Below are 27,780 nucleotides of genomic sequence, written 5' to 3'. Positions count from 1 at the left end.
TTTGAATTTCAAATTGAATCAATTTCAATTTCCTGTTGAACCATAGAGTTAATATTTTTACTTTGGTTTAAACATTCAAACTCTCATTGGATCAACTTCTGCCCGGACTCGGTTTTAACGTCAATTAGCTCATCGCTGGATTATTCAAGTGTCATTCTGATGATCATATGTGAAAAATGCTTAGTCTTCGGTCTATTCTTTTGAGTGTTGATCACCGCTGAAGATTTTCTTAATTTTGATTATCATTAAAATCTTTTGCCAATCCAAAATTGTTAACATTCAGCATTCAACAATGAGTTCTAGATCAAAAACATAACAGCTTTTGACTGAGAAGATTATTCCAATTCAGGTAAATATACATTATACATGCATATACATTATAAGTATTACATTTAATAGCTTTTTGTTATTTGGCTCTTCAGACGCTCGATGGGGATCAGTTAATCGCGGAGTCATCGTTTGTGACGATTGTTGTTTAGTCCATCGTAATATGGGACGTGAAGTCTCACAGATTAAATCAATCACGAAAAGTCAATGGTCTCCTAGTGAACTTCAAATGGTCATTGATCTTTACACTAGTGGAAGCAACTCTATCTGGGAATATACTTTACTCAATTCGGGAAGTAACTCGTTAACCTCATCACTAACTCACTCAATGAGATCTTCATTTCGCAAGAAACCCAATCCAAAGGATGGACTTTATCCCGTTAAAAATGATTTTATCAAAGCCAAATATCAGAAACTCGCGTTCGTCAAAAAACCAGGACCCAAGGATGGAATCTAAGGTGAAAGTGATGTTAGTGAGGAGCTTCATTCGAGTGTTCGAAGCTCAAGTCTGAAAACAAGTTTACGTTTACTGATCGCTGGTGCTGATCCTAATTATCTGCATCCAACTAAACAAAATACTCCTTTACATGTCGCTGCTAAATCTGGTCAATTGGCTCAAATGAATCTTCTCTTTGCCTATGGTGCTTATCTGACAGTATCGAACCTCCTAAAGAATTTGACCAACAAACAACTCGCGAACCTGCCAAAAAGTTCACGACTATCGTGAATTACTTCGAATACCCTTCATGTTCTCCCCAATTCCAAATATTGAGCCGCTTATTTTTCGTTTCAGATTCTTGAAATGTGCTGAGAATATTCAAGAAGCAGTTTTTGGTTTGCTTACTTTATTTCCTGAGGTAATGACAAAGTTTTGTATCTAATGAAATACAAATAGACACACACTTCAAATCGCGATTCTCGTTTGTCCTCGAAATTCAACAAAACTTTACTAGTAGTTTTATCGTCTACTAATGGATTATTTTTTCTTCTCTCTTCATTTCTTTACAGCGATCTTCCAGAGATGTGTCTCAATTATCTCAGCCCTAAGTTGAAATGATGAGCTGACGAAATGATTGCATATTAAGATAAATACTAATATATTGAGCTTACATATTAAACGAGATATTTTTTTATTTACATTTAAGGAATCGGTCGGTAAGTTGGGGCATAATTGAACAATGTTGATATTTTTCATATAAAATGTTGACTCTTTCAAGAGAATTGTGATAACCTTCTCTTGATTGAAGATGTATGGGAGTTAACAGAGTATTTTACATGGTCATTCAATTAGTCTCGTCTTAATTTTCACTTCTTTCTCCGATCAGGCAAACCCTTTCATTTATCTCGCTTTTCATTAAATAATATTGAATCGTTGAAATTTACTCTCAATTACTGTAAACCCTGTGATGTCCACAATTAACCAACGATTTTCTTATTTTTCGTCTCCGTGGTCTCATTTACTTCGTGAATAATCAAGTGATCGAAGAAGGAATCATAAATGGTCTTCATTGTATAAATTGGAATCTTTTGTTTATTGGTATGTTTGTCATCAATGATAAGAATTCTTTATCTACCAGAATATTTCAAAATACACCAGAACGTTACTCTGAAATTGGCAAATTAAACAGAACAGGAACTTAAAAAGTGAAGAGAAAAGAACCGATGATAAAGCTCATGGTTAATCGAGTTGATTATTGAATTTGGACAAAAAATGAACAATAAAAGATTAGCCATTGGCTATTTGGTCTGCTACGATATGAAGCATCTTGGTGGCTGATCCATGGCCTCAACCCAGTCGTCGATAAATATGATTAATAATTGACTTCAGTTAACAAGTTAGATGGAGCTGCGAACGAAGGAAAGAAATGATAAGTTACGATTCATCATGAAAATAAATAAATTCTTGGAACAGGGTTAAGAAGTTCTAAAGATAATCGGTAGAAGATGGTCTCGAATCTTTAAATGGAAATTGTTCATATGTGAGCTGCTTTTTAAGAATTTCACGGTTTATATTCCTAGGATGCGATCGAATCGAAAGATCTATTAGAATTCTATGGATGTAATTGAATCAAACATATGAACAAATGACATACAAATTTCTGTGACCTTCGCAGTAAAAAGTTTCTCAGAAATTAAAACTTTTTATTCCCGCCTTCGAATTTCGACTCTACTCGTTCAGAACGAATTAGTAAGCAATTTGTTTATCATCTTCACTAATTTAGACCAAACTTTTGTTAAATAGTCTGAAATACTCGAAGTTTTTCAAAGAATCAAGACCAAAATGCTAATGGGTATCTAAATATCGAATATCTATTTTCTTTATTAGATTATTCGTCTACCTGATTCTTTATCATTGATTTTGATTGTACTTTTCTGCCAGGCAATTATTCAATTTTTATTCGTTTTTTGGTAAATTGTTTACCGACCTGGTGTTAGAACGGTGGTCGAAATTCGACAGGAAAGGCTATTACTTCGCTGGTTTCCTTTTGAACGGCAGGGTAAACATTTCTGTAGCGCTGCCTTGAAAGAAGCTCGAAAATTTTTGGACATGAATCCATAAACCAATGGATTGATACACGAATTGAGGTAGGACAATAGATGAGCTGCTGTTCGAAGTGGCTTCAGGTAACCATAGTTGAGTTGATGAAGTGTTCCAAAGGCAGTCAGTAGATTAATAATTAGTATTGGAGACCAGCACAATATGAACAGTATCACAACAGCGACCAGCATTTTGATCACCTAAAATAAGAAAACACAATTTAGTTCAGGGGAGCGAATAGGTAATTGTAAGTGTAAAATTCATAAACTTTAAACATAATTTCAATTAAAGGTAATCTGTATTTTGGATTATTCTAAATGCAAATCGTATTGATCAAAAATCCATTTTTTATCAGATTTTTTTCCATGTATTTTTATTTACCTGTTTGACGACTGCAGTATCATCGTCGGCTTTATTGGAGTACATCTCTTGGATTGAACTGTTCTTGATGGAATGTTGTTTATTCGAGAATGAATTTTGTTCAGTTCGTAACAATTTACGGTCATGTGACATGGTCTCTGAGTTTTTCAGCTCGATAGTTCTGGAGATGAATGAAAAAGAAACAAACGTGATTACATTTAATTGTGACAAACAATCAATAGACGATCAACCTGATAATGAACTGAGCCAAAAAATGTCATGGATCTTAATTCATGACAACAATGTTGATTTATCTGCAAATCTATTTGTCTGTAGTGTGAGTTGCATGAAGGTCAAGATGATAGTTTATTGTCTCTAGTAAATCATAAATATAAAGTATCGAAATACAAAAGAGCCTCTTGAATGTGACTGGACTTAAAAGCCATTCATTTACCTGAATCTCCCTGAAATAATAAGAAGCTGACTTATAACGTCATAGATTGAGGCTGAAAAGTTCATACTACGAATAATTAATCTTGTGTTGGTCACTGGTTTCTAATGTAAACTTTAATTTGTGATGATCATTTCAAATGATCTCCATTGCTGAATCAATAAGAAAGTGACTCAAGTTTGTATTTCTTAATGATTTTCTATATTGATAATTGTCACTTTAATCGGACTTTTATCAATTATGCAATAAATTTCATCGAAAGTATATTTTGTCCATCAAACCGCATTAGACACATTCAACTAACAGGATTAATTTAATTATTCGAATGAGTCAGGGAACCAGAATATTCAAGCATCTCAATCAATTTTATTATTGTTCTCTGTCTTGAAACTGCTCGACTTGGACATAATAACAATCACATTTGATGTCCAAAGATATTAGACTGACCATCAAGGGCTTATTCTTGTAATTTTCAGAAATTATCATTACCATTTATCTTAACAAACAAGACTAAAGTTGAATTGTTTCCATGATTCTCACTGCGATAATCATTTCAACTATTAATATAAAGTATCAAATAAATGACCTTTCAACTATCACTTTAAACTTGAAAACTTTGAAAATATCAAAAACTTAATTGAAACAACAGAAACAATTTAATCAGTTAGCTGTTAAAAGGCCCACAAATCATGATGATCATGAAAACGATGACAGTTCCCATTAGACTGTGGGGATAATACTATTGATCAAAATTCTGATCAACATTTATAAACTTTAAACAATTTTTTCTCAGTTAAGCAGTCGAATTAAATCTTGAACTAATTCAAACGCGACAATTAAGAAGACAATCAATTCTGTTGGTGAATAACTTGACCAGTCTTCGGATTTACAAAGGATTACACGAAGATTGGTCATTGGCAACAACTCTTAGCTTTAGGGTTTAATTGTAAATGCTTTAATGTATCAATAATTATATGGATTCTATTATGATCAATATCTAATCGTTCTGATAATTAACACTCCCTGAATGTGATCATTAAAAATTTCAAGTTCTGAATCGGATCAATTTTATTAATATTTTACAATTACGAATCCATATAGATAATATAGATTTTTGAAAAGTTTCAAGATAATTACTATAATCATTACTATCATCTCTTTATCTCGATTAGTTTAATTGCTTCACAACCTGAAATCTTGTTAAATTGCTGTGTTTCTGTTGATTCAGTTTTTTCTTTGTTATTAATAATAATTCAGTTGATTTGTTTTTAAAGTGGAAAAATACATTTAAATTGCTCTCAACTGGAAGCCACTGATTTATTAGTTATTTTTTATGAAGCAGCTGATCAATGAAATCAATTAACAATTAAAAGTAAAGAATTAATCTCATTAAATTAAATTAAGAGCAATTCAGTTGGACAAATTACAATCATGTTACCAAATTATATTCTCATGAAACAATTTTATTTAATGAGTCCCATGAATTTAATCATGACCTCATATGAATATAATTAACTGATACAATTGTAATTGGTTTTCATTTAACAAACAATTAAACTTAATTACAGATTAAAATACGATAAAAAAAAGGAAAAGTTCATCTTAAATCTTCAATTTTCACAATTAAAATATAAATTTTCTTCACAATTAAATTTGGAATGTCCAATTCATCCAACTAACTATCGATTATCGAGAATTAAATATTCCAACTAGTAATTGTGTTGTATATTAAATAACAAATGATTATCAATAGTAAAGTATGAGAAAACAAATTAGAAATGTAACCATAAGTTAATCAACAATCAGAATGAATTAAATCATCACATTTCCTTTTGATTGAGCTAATTAACAATCTACAAATAAGAAATGACAATTTCCCATTCTGAAAATGTCAAACATTGAGAGAAATGCTCATAAATATAACATGTATCACTAGAGATCATAAGTTTTCATGAGTGGATTAGCTTTCTGACAAAGTGTTCACCTTACACCTCGAGATACAAATTACCTTATATATTAACACCTTATTTATATTAGTATTCTGAGAGAGAAAAGAAAAAGGTAAACTTTGTTATCTCTTCATTGAATATCATGTTATTCAAGGAGGGAATATGTATTTCCATGTTATCATGGAAACAATATTACCTCAGAATTAGTTTTTAGGTTTTCCCTTCTCAGCTAATGAACGGTTATCATGATACTTCATATTCATATCTTAACAATATTAGTTAATTGTTCATAGTAAATAATAGTTGAACTGAACATGTGGAGAAATACAAGTTTGTATAATAGAAAAATCAAATTGTTTTGTTATGAGAAAATTAAGGTTTCCATTGTACTGAACTTTCATCCTTATGATTATGATTTTATCTCTTGATTGTTTACATTTCGACTGAGTTTCATGATGAAATTCACTAACCAATTCCACGAGTGTATTTCTTTATGGTCTAAAAGTGAGAACCATATTGACAAAACAAAGGAAAGTAATAATTCAATGGAAAGCTTAATAAACTGTCATCAACTGGACTGAGCATCATGGTCATCGTTATCATCATCATGAGAATCAACAAATCACCAAGAATAAGTTGATAATTTATTTAATGAAAGAATAGTCTTTTTAATAGCAATTTAACATTGAGTTCAAGTGGTTATCTTGAAAACCATTAAACTTGATTAGTGAAAGAAACAAAAATCAAGTTAATGATGCAACTGTTGTTTATTAAGTTAATCACCATTTTGGATAATCATCATCAACAAAATAGATTGATAAAGTTTAGATTAAATCAATCGTTTCAACATTAAATTGTCATTAGCATTAAAAATATCATCTCAAGTGAATGAGTTAAAACACTAAACTAATTAGTTGATTGTGATAATCTACTGAAACTGAAAAGGTTTGATTCTAATTCAATTGTAATATTGTTAAAATTGATTTGAATAACAAAGAAATTCAATTGATTGGGATTCTACAAATAATTTAATAGCAACAACATGAAAATAATCAGACCAATCAGAATGATGGAAAAAGGTTTCACCATGATTATCGTTATTCAGAAAACATTGTTAATGAATAACAATATGAACAAATTACACTACAAGTAATCAATAAGTGATAATACAATTAATTGTCCTCCAAGAAAAAAATATTATGTATTAATACATATTATCAACGATAACAATTTATTATTAAAGTTGATTATGAATACAACTTATCTTAACTGGGTCAGGCATTAATATATTATTTATGTTGATGATCAAATATCAACTTTAATCAACGCGAAAATTATGTTAATGGTCAAGAGAATGTCAAATCCTTTGATTAATGGTTTAAGAGATTAACTCAAATACCATTTAAATCCAACGGTCAATAAATTTGATGAAAATTTTATTATCAAAATTTAAGTTGATCATAATTAGAATCAATATCATCAGATGAATAAATTTATTAGATTAAACTGTTCATTATTGATAGTGAATTGTAATTTGATCAACAATTCAACTTGTCAGGGAGATAAAGTTTAATCCCCATTGGGATTAATTATCTTAAAGTAGTGTAATCATTAAATCACCAATTTGATACAATATTTACACGATTCCAAGTAAATTAATCAGAGAAATGTATTTTCAATTATCATAATATTGATTATCACAACAATTAAAATAGATGACAAACTAAATATGGTATTAATTGGTATTAATCAATGGAAATCCTTTGATAACTGATCAAGGTTATTATTAGATAGCTGTATCTATTATGACAACTTATTACTTACAATTAGAATCTTAATAATAAACTTTCCTGTTGATTATTAAACTGATTCAAGTAAATGTCATTTGAATTACAATGAATCTTTTGAGTTAATGATGAACATCAACATATAATCAAAAGCAGAAAGTAATTGAATGAATCAATAAGACGATACGATGATTAAATATTCATCAGATTCTCAAGGTAAAGTTGTTGGTATATTAACATTTTATTGTAACAATTTAGTCAAAGTTATCGAGCAGCAATCATGCTAATCAATTGGATATCAATCCACTGAATTCAAATCCAGAAAAATTGAAAAAAAAAAGTTTAGTTGAAACTTTTTTCCACAATTAATATTTTGGTTCGATTTCTACTCATATTTATAATATTAAACTATTATAATAATATTTTCGCTCTGAATTTTCAGGAACTAATGAAGTTCACAATGAGAAAAAAAATATGAACATATCACTTTGATTTCGGTTGTCGACTCCTAATGATAAACTCTAAATAGTATTTAGAATCTGAAACACCCCAATAATTGAATTGTGATCACGCAAAGAGTTTAGAGTTAGTTTAAAATTTTCGAATAGAAATCTTGAACCATCGAATTAGCCCAAACTAATCACTGGTTTTACCGTATCGAAAATTGTAATCAAATTGAAAATTATTCTGTGATTCAAATCCATGTTTATGGAATAACTTTACACCAAGAGTTTCATATGAATATATTATCATCGAAATGTCATAAAAATTGTTGACTTACAAATTGAATTTGGTTGATTGAGCTCAGTAGAATCCAACTATTAATAATTCAATTACTTGATTATCAATGTGCTTATGATCAACCGAAACAATTAATCAGGAACAAAAACTATTAATAACAATGAAAAAATATACATACAAGTAGATATGCAGTTCTCATTATGATTAATATAACTAAATATTGGTTCAAATTGTTCTAGTGACTTTAATTAGTAGCATTTCAACAATCAATATCATTTAATTGGATTGAAAAAAAAGTTGGTTACAAACTGTTTGTTTTATTATTATTAACAAAATGTTTTCTATGGGATAATTCAACTGAGAATTGATTAAGAAACTCAATTCGTGCATAATAAGAGGATACAATTAAATTAATAAACGCGAATATAAATTACTTTGAGTAAATTATTAAAGGATAATAAATTAAAATTGTAGTTACAACAAGATGATAATGGCTCACAATCAATTCTTAATCAGATCAGAAACTCAATCGGATTGTTGTCAAATCTCAGGACAATACAAGTAACTCAATCCAGAATATTTTCTTATTTTGGGATAGATTCATAATGAATATAACATGATCGCCATCATGGTGAGTTTATATCAATAGAAATTAGTTTTTGTTGCTCAAGAGGGAAAACTCAAGTACATACAGCTGATTATGATGGAATAAGTTGCTGATGAACTCAGCTGATAGAAAAGGAGTTTCAGTTGAAATTTCGTATTATTCAGATGAATTACATGTAGATGTCAGAAAATATTAATAATAGGAAAGAAAAATCTTAGAAAAAACTTCACCTCACTCATGGCTTGTGAAATAAATCCATTATTATCTCAGTAATTTTCTGCTACAATTGTTCATGATGATCTCCAAACTATTAATACAAGAACAATCATTCATTGAGTCTTTTAGTTTCTGTTATAAAGAATCAAAAGAATGAATTAACTTTGAGGTAAAAGGTAGAAATGATTAACTTAATTAAGTGATTTCTCCTAATGAATTAATCTTAATTCATATATGACCAAAGAATTAGACAAAACTTATTGATCTGAATACGATCATAGATCAAGATCATAAATTAATTTCATGATAATTTCTAAAAACCTCTGAAATTCATCCAACCATTATAATAAATTATTAAACAATAGTAATTAATGAGGAATTGAGCTGAATTAATAGAATCTTCATCTAACTATTAAAATTAATTGATAAAGCTTAAGGTGAATTAGTTTACGACAGTTACAGCAAACAATTAACTTAAGAATCAAAATAGTTATGTAAACAGTGAGAGTTTTTGTTAGTTAATAATCAGTTCTTAAAACCACAATTAAAATGAAAGTATTATCATAAATACAGTTACTTATCATGTTACATTATAAATTATGTTAATTATAAACTCAAGTTACATAAACATGAACAATTCTGTCTTTCTATGAAATATTCATGGGAATTCAGTAAATTAACTTTTTTATCAGCTCTAAACCGCTTTTTATTATTATCGTCATTTAGTTGATTGAATTTTTAAGATTTCTAATGTTTGTTTACCAAGCAAACATTTGATACTTTGTTAGATTGTAACAATTAAAATCATATCATAATTTGGTTTCATTGTTGCTGAAATTCAATTCAATTGTTGATCAATTTTGTTTTTTTTTAATTGTTCTGTTATTGTAATCATATCATTTTATTTCGTAGATACTTCAAATGTTTACTCTTATTCTTATTATATTCGTAAGCAAACACTCAAGGATGATATTAATAATAATTTCATATTAAATCATCAGTGTTTGTTGAAAAGTCAAAATTCAAAATGAAACTTTTTTGTTAGAACTTTAAGTTTTCGAGAGTTCGAAGATTATACAATTATCATATAATAGTCGAAACTTAGTCACCCGTAATCGAAACTTAATCACTGCCTAATTTCAGCCATAATTAGACACTTATAGTGAAAATGGTAATTAATTAATTAACGAATAAACTTATTCAGCAAACATGTGCTTGTGTAGCTGCATGGAAGTAAATCATTGGTGATATTTAATTATCTCTAATTGTAATGAATTATTAATTCGAAGATGATTAATAAATAGTTTTTTTTAGATGTTGATGAATCTTAATCATGGCATAAGAATAAAATCTTTCTAGTTAATCTCATGTTATCTTGGTTTCTAAATCAACAGTTAGTCTGTTGACTGAATCGAAACTGATGATAAATTGTGAATAAAATTAACTTTCGCTCGGATTTTAAGACTGATTCTTGATCTTAATCTGATTTTGAGTATATTTGGTGTCGATTGTTGAACAATTTGATTCCAATCGATGGGAAATATGAATAATTAAGTAAACAAATCGTTTACTGTCATTGACCAACCTGGTACAACGATTGTAACTGATTTACAATTTTCATTCAATAAACTTAAATAGTTACAATTCAATCAAAAGTGTGAATCAATCACCACCCACAACCTCCTACCAACCAACTTACCTGACCATTGTCAACCCCTTTTTCAGTTTCAGTATATAAGTCGAAAAGATTGCATTTAAATCATCAGTCAGCTCAACAACAATCAACAATTAACAACAAAAAATAACAATTTGAGTCTTTTTGCTTTTTTTGCTAATTATAAATATTAGAAAGTTTCAAATCAAATTCTTTAAAAATGTCAACTAAATTAATCTTATTTTTCCTTTTCGCTTGTTTAGTCACACTCGTGATTGTGTCCGCAGGCAAACCTTACAGAAACATCATAATTCACGGATGCCATGGGAAGACCATCGTCACCGGTGGTAAGAAAAGCAAAAATCGTGGTGACATCATCCTGAAGGAAAACTGTTACAACGAAGTCGACAGACACATCACCTACTTTTACCCTGTTCGTATGCACTATTTTGCTGGATATCGAGGTGGTCACAGCGGAGGTTTTGGTCGTCGTTTTGGACGAGGCTTCGGTGGTCGTTTTGGTAGAGGAGGTTTTGGAGGTCGATTCGGTGGTCGTTTCGGTGGCGGTTTTTAAATTAAATTTTTAATTTTGATCCTCTTGTGTTGGACACAATGGATACTAACACTTTTCCAAATTAATTAATTTCAACTGTAAACTCAGTTAACAAATTGTCACAAATAAATTGAGTATCTGGTTAACTAAATTAATGACTTCATCTACATCATAGTTTATTTCATTAAGCTGAACTTTCATTAAGATAAAATTTGATCATCATGGTGTAGATGAGAATCAAATCCCTATTGAATTTTCATCAACCACCAAACATAATTGATACAAAGTATTGGATCAACTTTCAATTAAATATTTCCCTTTGCTTAGCGATTAAATTAAATGAACAAAAAGTTAATCAACTTAAATGATTGCCATTAATCATAAATTATCATTCTACATGATTGACTTATCAGAATATCTCAGCATTAGTGATAATCGATGATAATGAATAAAAAAATACAAAAATAAACAATCAACTCGTAAATTAGACTAAACTTATTAATATTAAAATGAAAGTGATCACCGATTTTGCTGATTAGTTTTCCATCTAATCATTTTTTCAGTTTCTTCCGCAAAATAATCAATATTACCTTTCATGATAATCTGATAATCTCAAGAGATAATTGTGATTCAGGTTAATGAGATTTTGCTTTCTATTGATGTGTCTTCACTGTTATTAATGCTTCAGTCAGATAATCAATCGATTTACTTGTTGATTATAAACAGATCTGAGGCTCATCGTCAGTATGAACATTATTGAAAGGGATTCGGAACTTACCCATTATCATGGCCAAACATGGTCGCTCTTTTTTGAACAACAATCCACAGATTTTTACATATACATGAATAAGTGAAGCCCATTACAATACAGGGTATCACCAGGATTAAGGTGAACATGTAAAACTCATACAGTTTCCAAATAACCGTTTGACTTGGATCCTTATAACACCAAAAAGCTTTGTACCTTTCACCGACCTCGACATGAACCTTGAAGGTGATAAATCAACAATAAATTGTTATCTAAATTACATATTTATCTTGATAATCTGCAAAATTTAAGATGTTAATCAAGTTTTTAATCGTTGAGTAGATGAAATTATCTGGTTAGAGTTGATTTCATCCCTTACCCAATCAGAATAATGTACAAATTCAAATATCAAGTTAACCAATTAAGCTGGATTGATAGTGCTAATGATTGGATGGATACGTGAGTTGATTGCATAAACTGTTGAAAAATCAAATAATAACGATAATAATAATTTCGTTGATGATAATGGTTAACTGATAAGCTAATTGAAATGCATTATGTTACCATGATGAATTTACTAGAATAAAGTTAACAATTAACATGGGAAAATACAATCAGAGTAAATTTTTCCATAATAAACAATGAAAATCATGTTATCATCACAACTTGAAAATATACATAAGTGTATCCAAGGTGTGGTTTGAGTTGAATCAATTTAAATTGCATTTCTAATACAGAATTACGGTTGCAATTGAACTGCAAGCAATTTATCATCAAGGCAATTGCCATAACAGTTATCATTTCTTCACATAAATTATGCAATTTGATTGTTTTCAAACACAAACAAAAAAGAGATTCAAATGTAGCTCTATTTCCGATATTTTGAAGGGAAAATTATCACAAACAATTGTGATTACCTGAATTCTTGTCAGGTAGATAACTACAATTGTAAATCATTTTTTCCTGTAACCTTTTCGATGCTTCAAGAGCAACATGATAGTAATCACCATGAAGATCATGATCGAAGTATCTTGAAAACTCTGAAAGTAAATAAAACACTTGAATGAAAAGATATTCATCTACAAGTAAGTGAATAGCAAAGGAATCATAAGAAGTGAAAAATTGTTATTAAGATAAATGGAAAATGAAAAGAGTTCAAAGTATTAATATCCTGAGGAAAAATTGCACTTTTTTTACTTTCATGTGAATATCATGTTGACTTTTAACTGATCAACCAGGAGTTTTTCTGTATTTTTGTCAAGAGATATTATTTTTATGAATCAAGTTCATGAATTGCTGGATTTGCTTGATTCACAAATTGCTTTATTTCTCCTTTAATTAATCTTCTAGTGTTTGAATTAAAACAATCAAAACAGAGAATCACAAGTAAAACCAATGGATAACTAGAAGACTTTTTTATTGTCACAAGAACTTTATTACGTTGTTATATAATTGAACTGAGAAAAGTGAATAAAGTTCATTTTCTAACCTAAAACTTTATTCAAAAATTAGATAATGAAATCAATAGGGTAACAGCTTTTTCACCATGAACGAAACATATGAGTTGATAACAATGTAACAGGGAAGTGATACTAAAGAAGATCATTCGAATCTGAACCTGGATTTTCAGAACTTCATGAGTATTAAATCAACAAGATTATCATTTTTGACATTTGATTTAGATTTCGGTTACATTAGAAAATCTTCTGAAAATAATTGAAAGCTGATAACCTCATAAATTTTATCTGTTGAACATTTAGTGAAATTTGATTCCGAAAATTTTGCCAACTTTTCATGATGAGAAAATGACCTTTTGGTCGCGGGTTGAATGTTTATGCCCTTTCCTTTTCCGAGTCTTCAAATGAAACAGAAAAGTAGAAAATTAATCTTGATGACTCGAGAATGAACTTTGATTGAGCTAATAAATCAAGGAAATGAACTCAACATAAGGATTCTAACATTGTCCAGTATCTAGAGATTTAAGTAATTTGAACTTATTATATACAATGGAAAATAATAGAAAATGCTAATCTGATAATATCCCATGAAAAAATGAGACAAACATACTATCAGTTTTGATGAGAAAACTCGATACCTTTATTGTGATAACAATAACGAGAAAAATATGTTAAATAACAAATGGAAAGATGAAATAACAGAGGTGAAAACATCGAGTTTCTATTTGCTTTAATGTGAAAACTTGAACCTTTTCTAGATGAACTTAGAGCAGTTCTAGAATATAATTTTTCGATTATCTGAATTGTCGTAAATATCATAATAACAATGTTTCAATATATTCCATGATAATTTAAACGGTAAAAGTCAACTCATTATCTTCTGAAATCTAACATGAAACCTTCAAATGTTTTTATACTTTTATCTATCTAATAATGAACTAATTTAATGTCAACAGTTTGATAGTCAATTTTATCGAAATAAATCGAATATTCCAATGACTTTAAGTCCAATGTTCCCTTAATTAATCTGATAAATTGATTAGAATATTAAATGTAATTCCCCCAACAGCCTCTAACAATAAGAACGAGAATAAAACACTCAATGAGATTGGGCACTAATACGTCACAGATTTCAAATAAACTGTGGAGGGAAATGATCTACATGAGATTTCATTATTGTTCTGATTTGAATCTATAAATTGAGATTTTTTCTATTAATAACTAACAAATAATCATTTCCAAAAAATGATCGAAATCATGATGAATCGTTTAATCGATAGCATTTCGAACATTCAAATGCACTTCAATCTCTCCTCAAGTAGCTACATACATGTAAATGTTTATTCAAAATTGTTACAATTCAGATGATTAATCGTCTTACTATTTAATATTCAACCAGAGGGTAACAAGTTCGGGAACAATTAAAAGAGTGGTTAAAGTAATTTCGATGAAACGTTTAAAGAGTGTATCCTGAAAAGTTCTGACAAGATGAACATATGAAGTTAATTGTTTTTAATTAATTCAATCGACCGATCAGTTGAGTATCAAAATCATCTTTTTTTTCGGTTAATTGTTTCACTTTGATTGTAATGTTTTCTCATATTCTTTGATTTAGAAACATGACATTTCAATCAACATTTAATTTGATAATTCAAAAATTAGAATCAAATGCCAGAGGCGAAAATAATTTAAAATGATTTTGCACAATTAAATCTCTTTTCCTGTCATTTGATTTTCCATAGTCAACTTTAGGTTGATGTGACAATTGACAATATATTAATACGTTAATTTGTTATCAGCTGATTCATTTGACTAATTTCATAAATGATAATTATCTTCAAATTGATAATTAATCACCATTATTTGTTTCAAATTAACACATTCAGTTAGTTTTAATCAACTTAAATGTTAATGGACCAATCAAGTTATTTAATCAACATTGATTGTCTTAAATCAAATGTCCTTCAGAGTAAATTAATTGGACAATCTAAATAATCAAACTTTGATTGTGTTGATTTTCTAGGAGAAGCAAGTAAATTACAGCTTAATCTCATGACACTTAAATGATTATCGAGACAATTAATAGCGGTTATTAATAAGATTTAATCAATTACCCAAGGTCATAAAATTAATTACTTGGAATAAATTAATTTAAGTCAATGTTTCATTAACTATTGCAAATCAACCGGTAAGATCAAATTAACGCACTTCCATTATTGAAATCAATCAAAGTGAAACTTTTTAATTCTTGCCTTTAATTGTCAACAATCCTGATTTCGTCGCAACTAATTAAATTATCCAATTTGATGTTAATAAAAAATTCTCATTTCTCTGCTTGATATCGACTAGAGAGTCGTCCAGTTCACTCTATGAACTGTATTATCTATTATACCTTTTCCATGAATTTATCCTGATTGACAGTTTATCTTATCGAGGAAATGAGTGAATTGAGAAGTTTAATTATCGACTAATCAAGAAAAGAATCACTAACAGGAAGAGAAAAAGATTAGAGAGATTAAGATTTAGTTTTCATCTGAAACTCGGACTTAAAGTAAAACAGTATAAGAACTTGAGATTTAATCTCATCTGTAACTTTGCTCATTATGTTGACTTAAAAAAGGATCATTCTTATCACCATCCTATTCGAGGTGATAAAAGTCCAACGAAGATTTAGATGGAAATTAGTACAATGTTACAGTTCGTGTTTCTCTCTAAAATGGACTCAATCGCCTCTATTTATAGTGAAAGTCTTTAGAAATACATGAGGTACATTTTACATGATAGAGCTAAGAATTGGAGATAATCTCTCTCATGGTAACCATTTCTGGCGAAAACTTTGTGAATGTGATTATCTATCAATTAGTAATCATTACATCGTAATCAGATTACCTGAAGAGGTATTCACATTCTCATAGGAATTTTCTGTCCAGATTATTTTGTTGTTTTTTCGAATCATCATGAAATTTCAACTATAAGGTATGTGTTATAATAGCATTTTCATGACATTGAATACCGATTCCTTAGATATCATAATATTAACAGAAGACAAATCAAATTATCTCAATCTGCTGAATGATATTACAAAGTAATAATGTTATTGGAGATGAAAACATTTCTTTGTTGTATCCAATATGAAAATTGAATTTTATCATGAATATCGATGGATAAGAGTTGAAAGCAACATGATCGGTTAATACTTGGACAAGTATTGTTATAATAAATCAGTTCAATGATTTGATTGAAATATCTTCCATCATCACGGTAAGCATATTATTTAACAATTCAATCACAGAACAATTTCAATCCATACTAAAAGAATCTGAAAAATCATTGGAAAAGTTTCAAGGGTCATTGATAACAAACTTACGTGATATCAAACAATCAGTTTAGGCAATCAAGAGTATCTATTATGATAACTAACGATTTAGACTACGATTAACCAAGGACATAAATCATCATTTTCAATTGTTTACCTGTAAATGCAGAATCGGTGAAGCTGAGATTAGGGAAAAAATCCAGGTAAGAATGATGATCATCCGAGTGTGTGACATTGTACACATGTAACGACTTCGAACGGGATGTAAAATCGCGTAGTATCTAATTCAATGAAAAAAACGTAATCAACGATGAAGATTTGTCTATTATTATATATGCATTAAGGTTACGATGAAGATATCATGCAATATTTCAATGCTGATCTATTAATAATCATGACGAAAAAATTTGTTTACCTTTCAATACTCATTGCTGTCAGTGTGTAAACAGAGCAAATGGCTGAAACATTTTGCATGTAATGAACAAATTTACAAGGAATCGGTCCGAATTCCCATGAAAATGAAAATAATTGACCAAACTGTTGACAATCGATGACCATTAATCCATTATTTATTTGGGTAAGTGGTCGATATGATGATGATATTCATGATTTAATCATGATTCCAGTGCACACAATGTAATGAAACAAGAAACAATAGATTAGTTTGTTAACAGTCAGTGATTAGAATGTAAATCAATTGAGTTAAATTCTTTCTACTGGATAATTCAAATGACAGCACATTGAAATCGTCAAAGAATCAAATTAAATGACAACAAATTCTTATTGAATTTTGATTTTGCAATACAGATGAAAGAGACTTGAATCGCGAGAAGAGTTCCATGTTTTCAAGTTCTTTAGAAAATCTGCAAAAAGTTCTAATGTTTCCAACCATGAATATCAGAATGAACATGGAGTAATTAGTAGAGAATAACAATTTCAACAAGTTTCCCTGAGAATTAATTAAATTGAGTGAAAATGATTATGATTCAGTTCATTTAATCTTCAATATTGATATAACATCGAGAGTCTAGTGATTTAAATTTTTTGAATTCTGTTTGATTAACTTTTAAATCACAAATGACAGGATTAAATGATTGATTATCAACATAATCACTAATCGCCTCAATTAAGTATTAATAACTGTTAATTGTTAAAACCACCAATTGGTCAGCTCTATCAATGTGCAAATCGATATCATAATCAATAAAAAAAAGTATTTTTAATTAGCAAATATGATTGATTATGAAACCGATTGTACATGTTTATCAATTTAAACAATAAAAACGCTTAAATGATTGATTGTATTATCGATTGGACTCTAATTGACAATGGAAACGAACGAAAACTTTGATATATCAATCGAGGTTGTTGCAATATTATTCAATTCATGATTATTAACTCTCAACCATTGACTCAAAGATGAAGATTATGATAAAAGAAGAAATGAAAAACAAAACACTTAACTGAGATTTACCTGAAGATAAAAAAGCAATAGTATTTCATAAATACTGAATTCAATTCATTAGTTAATTAGAAATTGATCATTAAAGATCAACCAACGACTTTGGTAGTCCAGTGAAGGGCAACCAAAGTCAGTTACAATATTATTCTTTTCAATTTAGTTACTTGTATTTATAGTTAAAATAAATTAATTGTTTAATTAATAAATTGTTCTGGTTTACATATTAACTATTGGTCAGTGAAGACCGATGATTAAATCATCACCTCTAACCCTAATCGTGTGTGTAAATTGTTCGTCAGTGAAGACGACAATTTGGTTCTAAATATTAAATAGCCAGTGAAGGCTAAAGGTTAATTAATCAACCAATTGTGCTAATAGATATAAATTCAACCCCTTTTAATTTTCATGTAATTTTTACGTTACATTTGGTGGCCGTGTGAGGGTGAATTTTGTGAACTAATCTCCATGCAAATTTATTCCTCAACCTAAATCGAACTATAAATGACCTTCAATTGCAAGTTAAAATCGTGGTCTCAACCTCACTCTAATGAAGAAATAAAACTCAACAAATTATCAATCAATAAATTAAAATCAACAAATTAATAATCAACAAATCAACAACTTACTAATCATACAATTAACAAATCAACAATTAAAAAAATCAACAATAAAAAATCAAAAATTAACAAATCAACAATTAACAAATCAACGATTAAAACAATAAAAATTAAAGGATTATCTAATCAATGATCAGAAATTAAAAATAATCAATTAGCATTAATAATTAATCAAACCAATTTGTATTTAAATCAAATAATTGTTAATCCAATTTACAGATTTTCCATTTATCTTTAAATTATACGAAAGTAAGTCTTTTTTGGTATCTTTCCTCTTCTTTTTTACTATCATTAAGGTCAGTGAAGACCAATCTTTAAGTACGATTGTGTTCTTATCTTGTTCATTCTCACAAATTGATTTTTCAGTGAAATCATTAAACTTGAGGTCAGTGAAGACCCTTGCTTCTTGATTGTTTCTTCTCTCCTTAGAGTATTAAGTAAAAAAATCCTTAACTGTCAGTGAAGACGTTATACTCTTCAATACATTCAATTACATGTATAACAAATTACCATATAATTCCATCTAACACATTACTTTATCAATTATGAATTACCCTGATCACTTTAGATTCAATCAAATTGAATATAACCCATCAATTAACACTATTAATTCTAACAATAACATAAACAATCATATTACCATTGAGCCATACAAAGGTGACAATGAAGATTTAATTGATTGGTTAATTAACTTTGAATTAGTTTCTAGTGCTTTAAGTCTTGGTGCTGCTGAGATGTTCAAGATAATTCCCTTTTATTTGCAAGGTTCAGCTCGCAAATGGTACAACGTTACCTGTAGTCCTCATTCTTTCCGAGAAATACCTAAAACTTATGATGAATTAAGAAAAAGAATGATTTTAGACCTTTGTCCAGCCGATTATCAAGCTCATCTTTCCCATCAATTTCATTATAGTAAACAAGAGCCTAATCAGCTAACGACCAACTTTGTTTATCAAATTCAAGAATTATGTATGAGAATGAATAAAAAGATGCCAGAAAAGCTCATGATAATCTTTATCATTGAAAGACTTTTACCTCAAGCTAAATTCATAATAACTTTACAAAGTCCTCAAACATTAACAGAACTTATTAATGCTGCTAAATTAGTAGATAAAACCGTCAACTCAATAGTAAAACAAAATGAAAATGAAAATAATTTGAAATCACATCAATTACAGTTTAAAATGAACCAAAGCAATGAGAAAGTCAACGATTCAGTTTCTTCCATTTTTCCAATTCCAAGTACAAAATTTATACATAAAGAAATCAAAATAAACAACGATAAAGTTGAAGCAATGTTCGACACAGGTTCTGGTTTAACACTAATCTGTAAAAGTCTAGCTGATCGACTAAAATTAAACCTTCAACCCTATCTTGCACCTTCTCCCTTAGCTGTTAACAACAGTCCAGTTAAAATACTTGGACAGGTTAAAGTAAGAATAAAAATTTGTGATGACAAATCAGCAATTGCAATATCAACAATCGTCCAAGTAACTGAATATTTGCCATATCAATTCGGCGCTTTAATCGGTCAAGATATAATGACTAAAGCCAATCTTATAATTGATTGCGCATCTAAAACAGTTCATATTAATAATTCAAATTTCATTAATCTCACGAGTTTACCAAGTGATAAACATTCAGAAGAGATAAGAGAAACTGAAATTATTCAAAAACTTGATCAAATAGAATCGAATCAATGCAACTCCAATGACGAGAATGAACAAGAAGAAAACAATTGTCCTAGTTCAGAATTAGTTGATCCTCTTGATATAACAATTGCTGAAGAGATACCAAAATTGATTGACAAGACTAACGTTAATTGTTCTAATCTTTACATGGAATCAGACTCAATTAAATGTTTACCTTCTTATTATTATACTTTATCCCACTTAAATTGTTATTCATCACTTGAATATTATCTACCCTATCACTTTACAAAAGATAGAATCATCAACTTAAATAGTCATGAACCTAACGATAATGTTTTCAACTGGCTGGTACAAAGGAGTGCCGATGAAATTACCTAACGATAACCCCCCATAAACTTCTCGAAACATGGACTTCACCCTTTGCTTTGGCAGGGACTGCTCAAATTTAAGACGACGGAAATGTTGCAATATTATTCAATTCATGATTATTAACTCTCAACCATTGACTCAAAGATGAAGATTATGATAAAAGAAGAAATGAAAAACAAAACACTTAACTGAGATTTACCTGAAGATAAAAAAGCAATAGTATTTCATAAATACTGAATTCAATTCATTAGTTAATTAGAAATTGATCATTAAAGATCAACCAACGACTTTGGTAGTCCAGTGAAGGGCAACCAAAGTCAGTTACAATATTATTCTTTTCAATTTAGTTACTTGTATTTATAGTTAAAATAAATTAATTGTTTAATTAATAAATTGTTCTGGTTTACATATTAACTATTGGTCAGTGAAGACCGATGATTAAATCATCACCTCTAACCCTAATCGTGTGTGTAAATTGTTCGTCAGTGAAGACGACAATTTGGTTCTAAATATTAAATAGCCAGTGAAGGCTAAAGGTTAATTAATCAACCAATTGTGCTAATAGATATAAATTCAACCCCTTTTAATTTTCATGTAATTTTTACGTTACAGAGGTTTTGGTTCTTCGATTTCGATTATGATTAAACAGTTTCTGACATCAAATCTGCATTTTCATAGATTTAAAACCGTTAAGATTTCTCATCACAGATTGTTTGACAGATCGAATTAGAACTGTTCAACGAGTTCTGACAATTTTATCAATCATTCAAAATCGATACCAAAATCATCTGATTTAAGATGATAAGAGACTTTGATTTGTTCCTGTGAAAAAAAGTTCAATTGAATTTCTCTGTTTCCTCAATTTATTCGAGGAAAAACAATGATACTGTTAACGTATTAAAAATAAGCAATTTCGAAATGTTCATGGTTCTAGAACATTTCTACGTTGATAGTTTATTTGTCATAGAAGTTTTTTTCTAAAATGACGAACACTTAACTAAGGAGAAGTTGCTTTTTTCTCAACTTCCTGTTGATGCAACCAGAATACTAATCATATGTTAGATTATTATCAAGATCTCTAAGTATCAATTACGTTTAGATTATAGTGGAAACCTGAATAATCAAACTTGTCATTTGTTTGTAATGATGACTTGAAGCACTTACTTTGACAGGTACACAGACAATGATGAGAAGTAGATCAGCTGATGCAAGAGAAGCAAGAAATACATTGGATAAGGTTCTCATCCGCCTAAAGTGACTCACAGTGTAGATGATTAATCCATTACCTGGAATTAGAGAGACAAATGAAAAAGAAAATGAGATTAAAAATTTAATCTCTATGGTTATCACTCTTTTAGAAAGTTTTAAAGCAAATTCTAAAAGTTTAATTAGTTCGTGATAATAGTAGGTTAATATTTGAAACGATTTCAACATTAATCTTCAGATAATAAATGAAGTTATCAAATTAGATGTTATTACTTCATGAGCTACGAAATCAACGATTTACAAGTTGAATTTTAGTAAAAAAAAGGCTTCTAAAGTTGTGAGCTCTGGATGAGAAAAATTCAGTTGAATGGAAATCATCATGAAATAATGATCCTCATGATGATGCAAAGGAAGAATCGAGAACAGGTAAGGATAAACTTGAGATTTTCCGTCCATTTAGCAGATTAAGAGACACCATGTTATTAGTTATTGTTAATCTCTTGTAACATTTTTCTATCATTTTTTTTACTCGAAGTTTTCATCTCTTTTCATTTCTGATTAAAGTTCTGGATTCTTTTTGTTGATTCATTCTGAATGTTTACCTGGTAACTTATGTTATGAATTCTAAATTGAGAAAACCAAGAAAATCACAAGAGAAAATAGTTATAGATACAGAGATAAACATTAAAAGTCTTCTGTAAGTTTATGTAAATTAACAGAATGTAATCATGAATGAAAATGTCGAAATTATCACAACATTGACAAAGTTGAAATTCTTATTCGATTTCATAATAGAATCATGTTAATTAGGATAATCAAAATGTTCTGTTATCAATGTTGAAATTTCTCTTATAATAACTGGATCAGGATGATTACCTTGATTCGATTCTTTATTATCGAATAATCAATCAGCGATTTGTATAAATATCTTCGCATAGGAAACTATTAATCTATTCTTTATTCTTTCTGATCAAGATGAGTTTCAGAACATAAGTGGGTGTAAGCGAAGATTATTAAGCTGAACTGAGTAATTCTGTTTCCAAGTGATGAGAGAAATCATTTTATCAAAATGTCTTCTCGTGTTTTTTTCCCTCTTAGTAACCAAGTTTCTTCTGAATCTTCTCATGATTATCACTCATGGTAGAAATCTTGTCTTCATTTCTTCATAGACTTGTTCTTGTTTCTTAATTCATTGAACATGATGAATATGTGATTATAAATAAGTAAAACCTATTGGATTAACTTTAAATCTTTTAGATCAACTTACATGTGTAATCAATATTAATCATGATAAGTGAAGAATTGATTTTGTGGTTCAATTTTATTCTAAACTCTTTCAACTTCTTTCTGATTAGCATTTCAATAGATTAATCAGAGAAACTCAGAAAAGTTAGAATAGGATAATAGTAATTGAGATGAGTAGAAATTGAAAACAAATTTGAATCGAAAATTTCATTGTTAATTCGTGATTTAAAAGGTAATTGACTACTAAATCAGTTATAGTTTAATCATGTAGAATTACAATCATCTTAATTGTATTTATGTTATATTGTCAGCAAGAGTTTTTTTCTGAAAACAATTGACAACAATTTGTTTTGTCAATGATGATTAGTTAACAATCAAACATGTACTTTGTCAGTGCTCTCAAGGTTAATGATAAAATAGATGTACATGTAGTAACTCAATGAAGGAAAACAAATTAGAAACAACAACAAGATGATGGTAATGATAATGATGATTACGATGATAACCAATGGAATATTTCAATAATGAGTCTTGCTAACAATCAACAATCAACAATCAACAATTATAATCATCTTAATTTAAGTCTTTGTCTGTGTTTTTCGTAACAATCAAATGAAACTATTCGAGATTATCTGAAAGAAAAAGAAAACTTCTAAACATTAGTTCTGTCATCAAGAGTTTTCTACCTCATTAGTTTAATTGTTTGTTATTACAATGTTCGAATCAGTTGATTTGATTTCTCTGAATAAATTGTTTCTTCCTTCTTGCATATATTAACAATCAACAGATAGGATCAACTTTCCTGTTCAACCAGTTAAATGCTATTCGATGATCATCATAATCATCTACGTGAATAATAATCAAGTCAAATTGTCACAATTTGATCGCTGACAAAATTATAATATGATTAAATTGATGAATATTTGATTCTGAGTTCTTAACTATTCAGATAATTAAACGTAAATTTCATACATAAATGCATACGAGTTATAATTTGAAACCATAATTAAGGATAAATTTTCCAATCCAAAAATAGTTTTTCAAATTAAATCAATCGGATTAAGATTGACACTCATTAATATGTTTTTGATTCTTTGAAAAGTTATAAGCCTGATTGGGTTTTGTTATTTTCAATCATGGTTGATCATTAATTAACGAATTTAATGATTAATGGAAGAAAAAATTTTGATTATCGCCCAGAGGTCTAAACACTTTCTATTGGAACAGGTTCCTTGGTTAATTTTAGTTAATTCAGTTTGTTTATCATGACACAGATTCAGGTAGTTTGTTGGTTAATTTCAACGATTATAATTATAATTAATTTCTCTTTTTACTATTCTAATGCCCTAAACAATTGGGATGAATTTTAATTATCGATTGAATTGTCAAAGTGATTCCGTTGACTCATGATAATCAATTCTGTCTCAAGTTATTAATGATATTCTGAATAATGATGGAATCTTATTCAAATTCAAATTAAGACATAATTGAGACTAGCATCAGATCAGCGTCATTATTTATCAATATTATCATGCAAATGTCGGTAAATATGAGATACGATAAGCAAACAAAGAAACTGACTGGGAACCGTTATTTTCAAAACGATAAAATGAATTTGAATCATCTTGAACAACTTTAATTGTATGTTACCAATGTGATAAAGTTAATCAACTTTATCTTGATAGTTTACTGACAATTTCGAGTGATAATATGTGAAAATTAGTTGACTATTTACAAAGAAGTAGTTGAATTAAAATGGTTTCTTTGGCTTGAGAACTGTAAACTTTATGGATTAACGGGAATCAAGTGACATTTTCTTGATAATTATCTAAATGATAATGATGATGATGAGATAATGCTGACGAATGAGAGATGAGGATCATCTTTGCCAACTTTTCACTGTAAATTTTAACGCAACAATTAAAGAGGCACATGAATTAAAAAAGACCCAAAAACGTGGATTAAAGATTAGATTAATTTAATCTGTTTGATGATCACAATTGGCCAAAGATTAAAAAGTAACGGAATTATCACTGTTTCACTTAATTTTAATTGCTGACAAACTCAAGGCGAATCTTTAGATTTAAACAACATACAGTGTTTCCCGTTTGAAGAAACCAAACCATCAAATGAAGAAACCAAGATTTCATTTGAAGAAACCAAAATGACTTTTATTGATTTTTAATTGTGATTAATTAATTACACTAATTACCAATTACATTAATTCAATTTGAGCTCGAAGATCAGGGTTATTACAGGGTTGCAATACAATAGCGAAAATCTGACCTTTCTCTTTTGACCTTCGGCATAAAAATCGTTGATATCTAAGTTGTGCTTCGATTTAACAATTCGATCTCATCTTTTGTAGGTGTCTCATTACTCAATCTATTTGACATTTCGATTAAATAATCTACTAGTATTTAGCTGTGGTCTCGAAAACTTACCTGAAGAAAACCAATCGAAATTTAGATCAGGTCTTTTACAATCGAAATATTTTCAACCAAGCTCTCCCTGAGAGCATTGTTCTCGAATTATTTTCGTTATCATCTTACCGGTGATATCGAACTTTTTCTTAATACTTTGAATCTAAACCTAAAGCTCAAAGCAAGGGATTTATGTATGAAGACAGTGGAAACTTTTCTCGCAATCTTAGCAATTCGGTTGAATTGATCAACTGTCGATTGTAGCAATTTGTAAATTGACCAATTAAATTCACATGTAAGACGAAAAAGGAGAGTAAAATTTTTCAGTGATAATATAATTTTTTCATTTAATAATGATACTAAACTTAATCAGGTCCTTGATTGACTAAAACTAATTTAAATTGCCTGGGGGAAAATTATCCAGAGTCAAACCATTTTGATGATGTTGTTGTTGATGATGATGAGGTTTCCATTTGAAAATCACCAAAAGCATCATGTTAATCATGCTAATAAACAACACCTGATAACCTTGAAGGAAAATCAGTGAAAAATTCATTTCCAATGAAAAGTTTTTCTTTTCTGCTTCTCAAACTCAAACAAAAACTTTTTCTCAATTTCTCACTGACTTTTACATTGTTTCTACAGTCTCGCTTAATTGTGGAGTTTTAAGTAACAATTAGCTTTTTAAATGATTGATCTCATCAGTAATTAATTACTTTCCACCGCTATGATCATTAGAACTTTTCTCTTCCTTTGCTTGGGAATTGCCTGAAAGTTTATCATAAATATTGTAACAATTTTCTTGATCAGTTAAACCAAACAAGTTAATCTCTCAATCTAAACGACGTTGGTAACACCGATTATATTGATAATCGGACATTATCAATTAGATTGATTGTAATCAACTGATTGATTGTTGATTGTGAATCTAAAGATAATTTAAGATTGTTTGCCAATACTCTCCAAAGACAAAAGGTTGGCTAAAGAAATCGTCGAAAACATTTCGAGAAAAGTTCAAAAATCAACAAATAGAAACGAGTTGATTTATCTTCATCCAGAACAGTTTTAATTGTAACTCTATGAAAGAATCACAATTAATTTTCTTTGAGAGAAATGCTTAATACAGCTAATCAATTATAATTAGCACTACTATTAATCTGGCAAGCAAATCAATTTGGATTACTTTGATTTCTGGACTTAATTGGTTAAATCGTTGATTATCATCAACTAAACTGTAAGTTCCCTGATCTTATAATTAATTGGCTTCAATCAACTTACCAATAAGACCAGTGATCAATGTGATCCCATAAATCAACGCTGTTGGTACCAGATCATAGTAATCATATGTGTTCAGTGATGTATCTAAATCATAATCGTATGAGATAAATGATGAAGTTGAATTTTCCAAATCTGGATAATTAAGATCCATAGGTAATGATTAAACTCTTAAATTAACTTCAATTTGCTGTCCCAACACTAATGCAGATAAACAATAACACGAAATAAATTGACAACAATCAGTTGGATTATCACATTTGATTCAGATACGATTTGTAATGAAATACAAGTGATAGTGAAAAGATTGATCTAGATTAGTAATTAAGAGGTAAGTTGACAATCAGTTGATTGTAGAACACAAATTAACTTTGGTGATTAATATTAATCCATAATTTTGATAATTGGAACAAAATTTGAAAGTGAAAACAAAACTTGGAAAAACACTTTAATCTATCGGAATTATTGAGAAAATAATACTAATACGACATAATAACAATCAGATGATTCTAATTATGATTTAATGACGAGAAAGTTTTGTTATTTCAATAAAACTTTGAATTTCATGATGAGGAAAGTGTTGCCATTGATTCTGTTCATAGAAATCAACTGAATCTAAACTTGATATTATCTTTCTCATGTTATCACACTGAGCATGGCTCACAATCAGTTAAGTGTGAAAGTAGCGACAACAATTTAAATCATAATCATACATGTAAGTTGGTCTCTTGATGATTAACTAATCTACTATCAAGGTTTTGATTTAATTTACCTTTCCAAGGTGAGTAATTAACCATTGTGATTTGAGTACGTGATTTTTTCTTCA

The 27,780-nt window shown here is 29.1% G+C and overlaps 1 protein-coding gene and 1 long non-coding RNA gene across 3 annotated transcripts; one reads left to right on the top strand and one right to left on the bottom strand.

The window, feature by feature from the left end:
* LOC128396313 (uncharacterized) lies at positions 1 to 2,794 on the top strand. The gene is made up of 4 exons (XR_008326788.1): positions 1 to 349; positions 423 to 1,184; positions 1,336 to 2,515; positions 2,654 to 2,794. It is a non-coding gene; the product is annotated as an uncharacterized LOC128396313 (long non-coding RNA).
* LOC128396309 (type-1 angiotensin II receptor-like) lies at positions 1,441 to 27,557 on the bottom strand. Of its 2 annotated transcripts, none has more exons than XM_053356880.1 (8): positions 26,958 to 27,557; positions 21,970 to 22,091; positions 17,121 to 17,242; positions 16,863 to 16,986; positions 11,963 to 12,171; positions 3,248 to 3,407; positions 2,754 to 3,066; positions 1,441 to 2,173 (listed from the first exon to the last, which is right to left on the bottom strand). In XM_053356880.1, the coding sequence occupies exons 1-8, from the start codon at positions 27,106 to 27,108 to the stop codon at positions 2,139 to 2,141; spliced, it is 1,236 nt and encodes a 411-aa protein (XP_053212855.1). In that variant the 5' UTR covers positions 27,109 to 27,557; the 3' UTR covers positions 1,441 to 2,138. The 2 variants fall into 2 exon arrangements, with proteins under 2 accessions (XP_053212855.1, XP_053212856.1); XM_053356881.1 differs by having other exon boundaries at positions 2,799 to 3,066.
* Positions 27,558 to 27,780: the final 223 nt, after the last annotated feature.

Source organism: Panonychus citri, unplaced genomic scaffold (assembly GCF_014898815.1).
Source record: "Panonychus citri isolate SS breed McGregor unplaced genomic scaffold, ASM1489881v1 Contig00143, whole genome shotgun sequence".
Classification (NCBI taxonomy): Eukaryota; Metazoa; Arthropoda; class Arachnida; order Trombidiformes; family Tetranychidae; genus Panonychus; species Panonychus citri.
The sequence above is the reverse complement of the archived record's forward strand: the minus strand, read 5'-3'. Positions and strand labels throughout refer to the sequence as shown.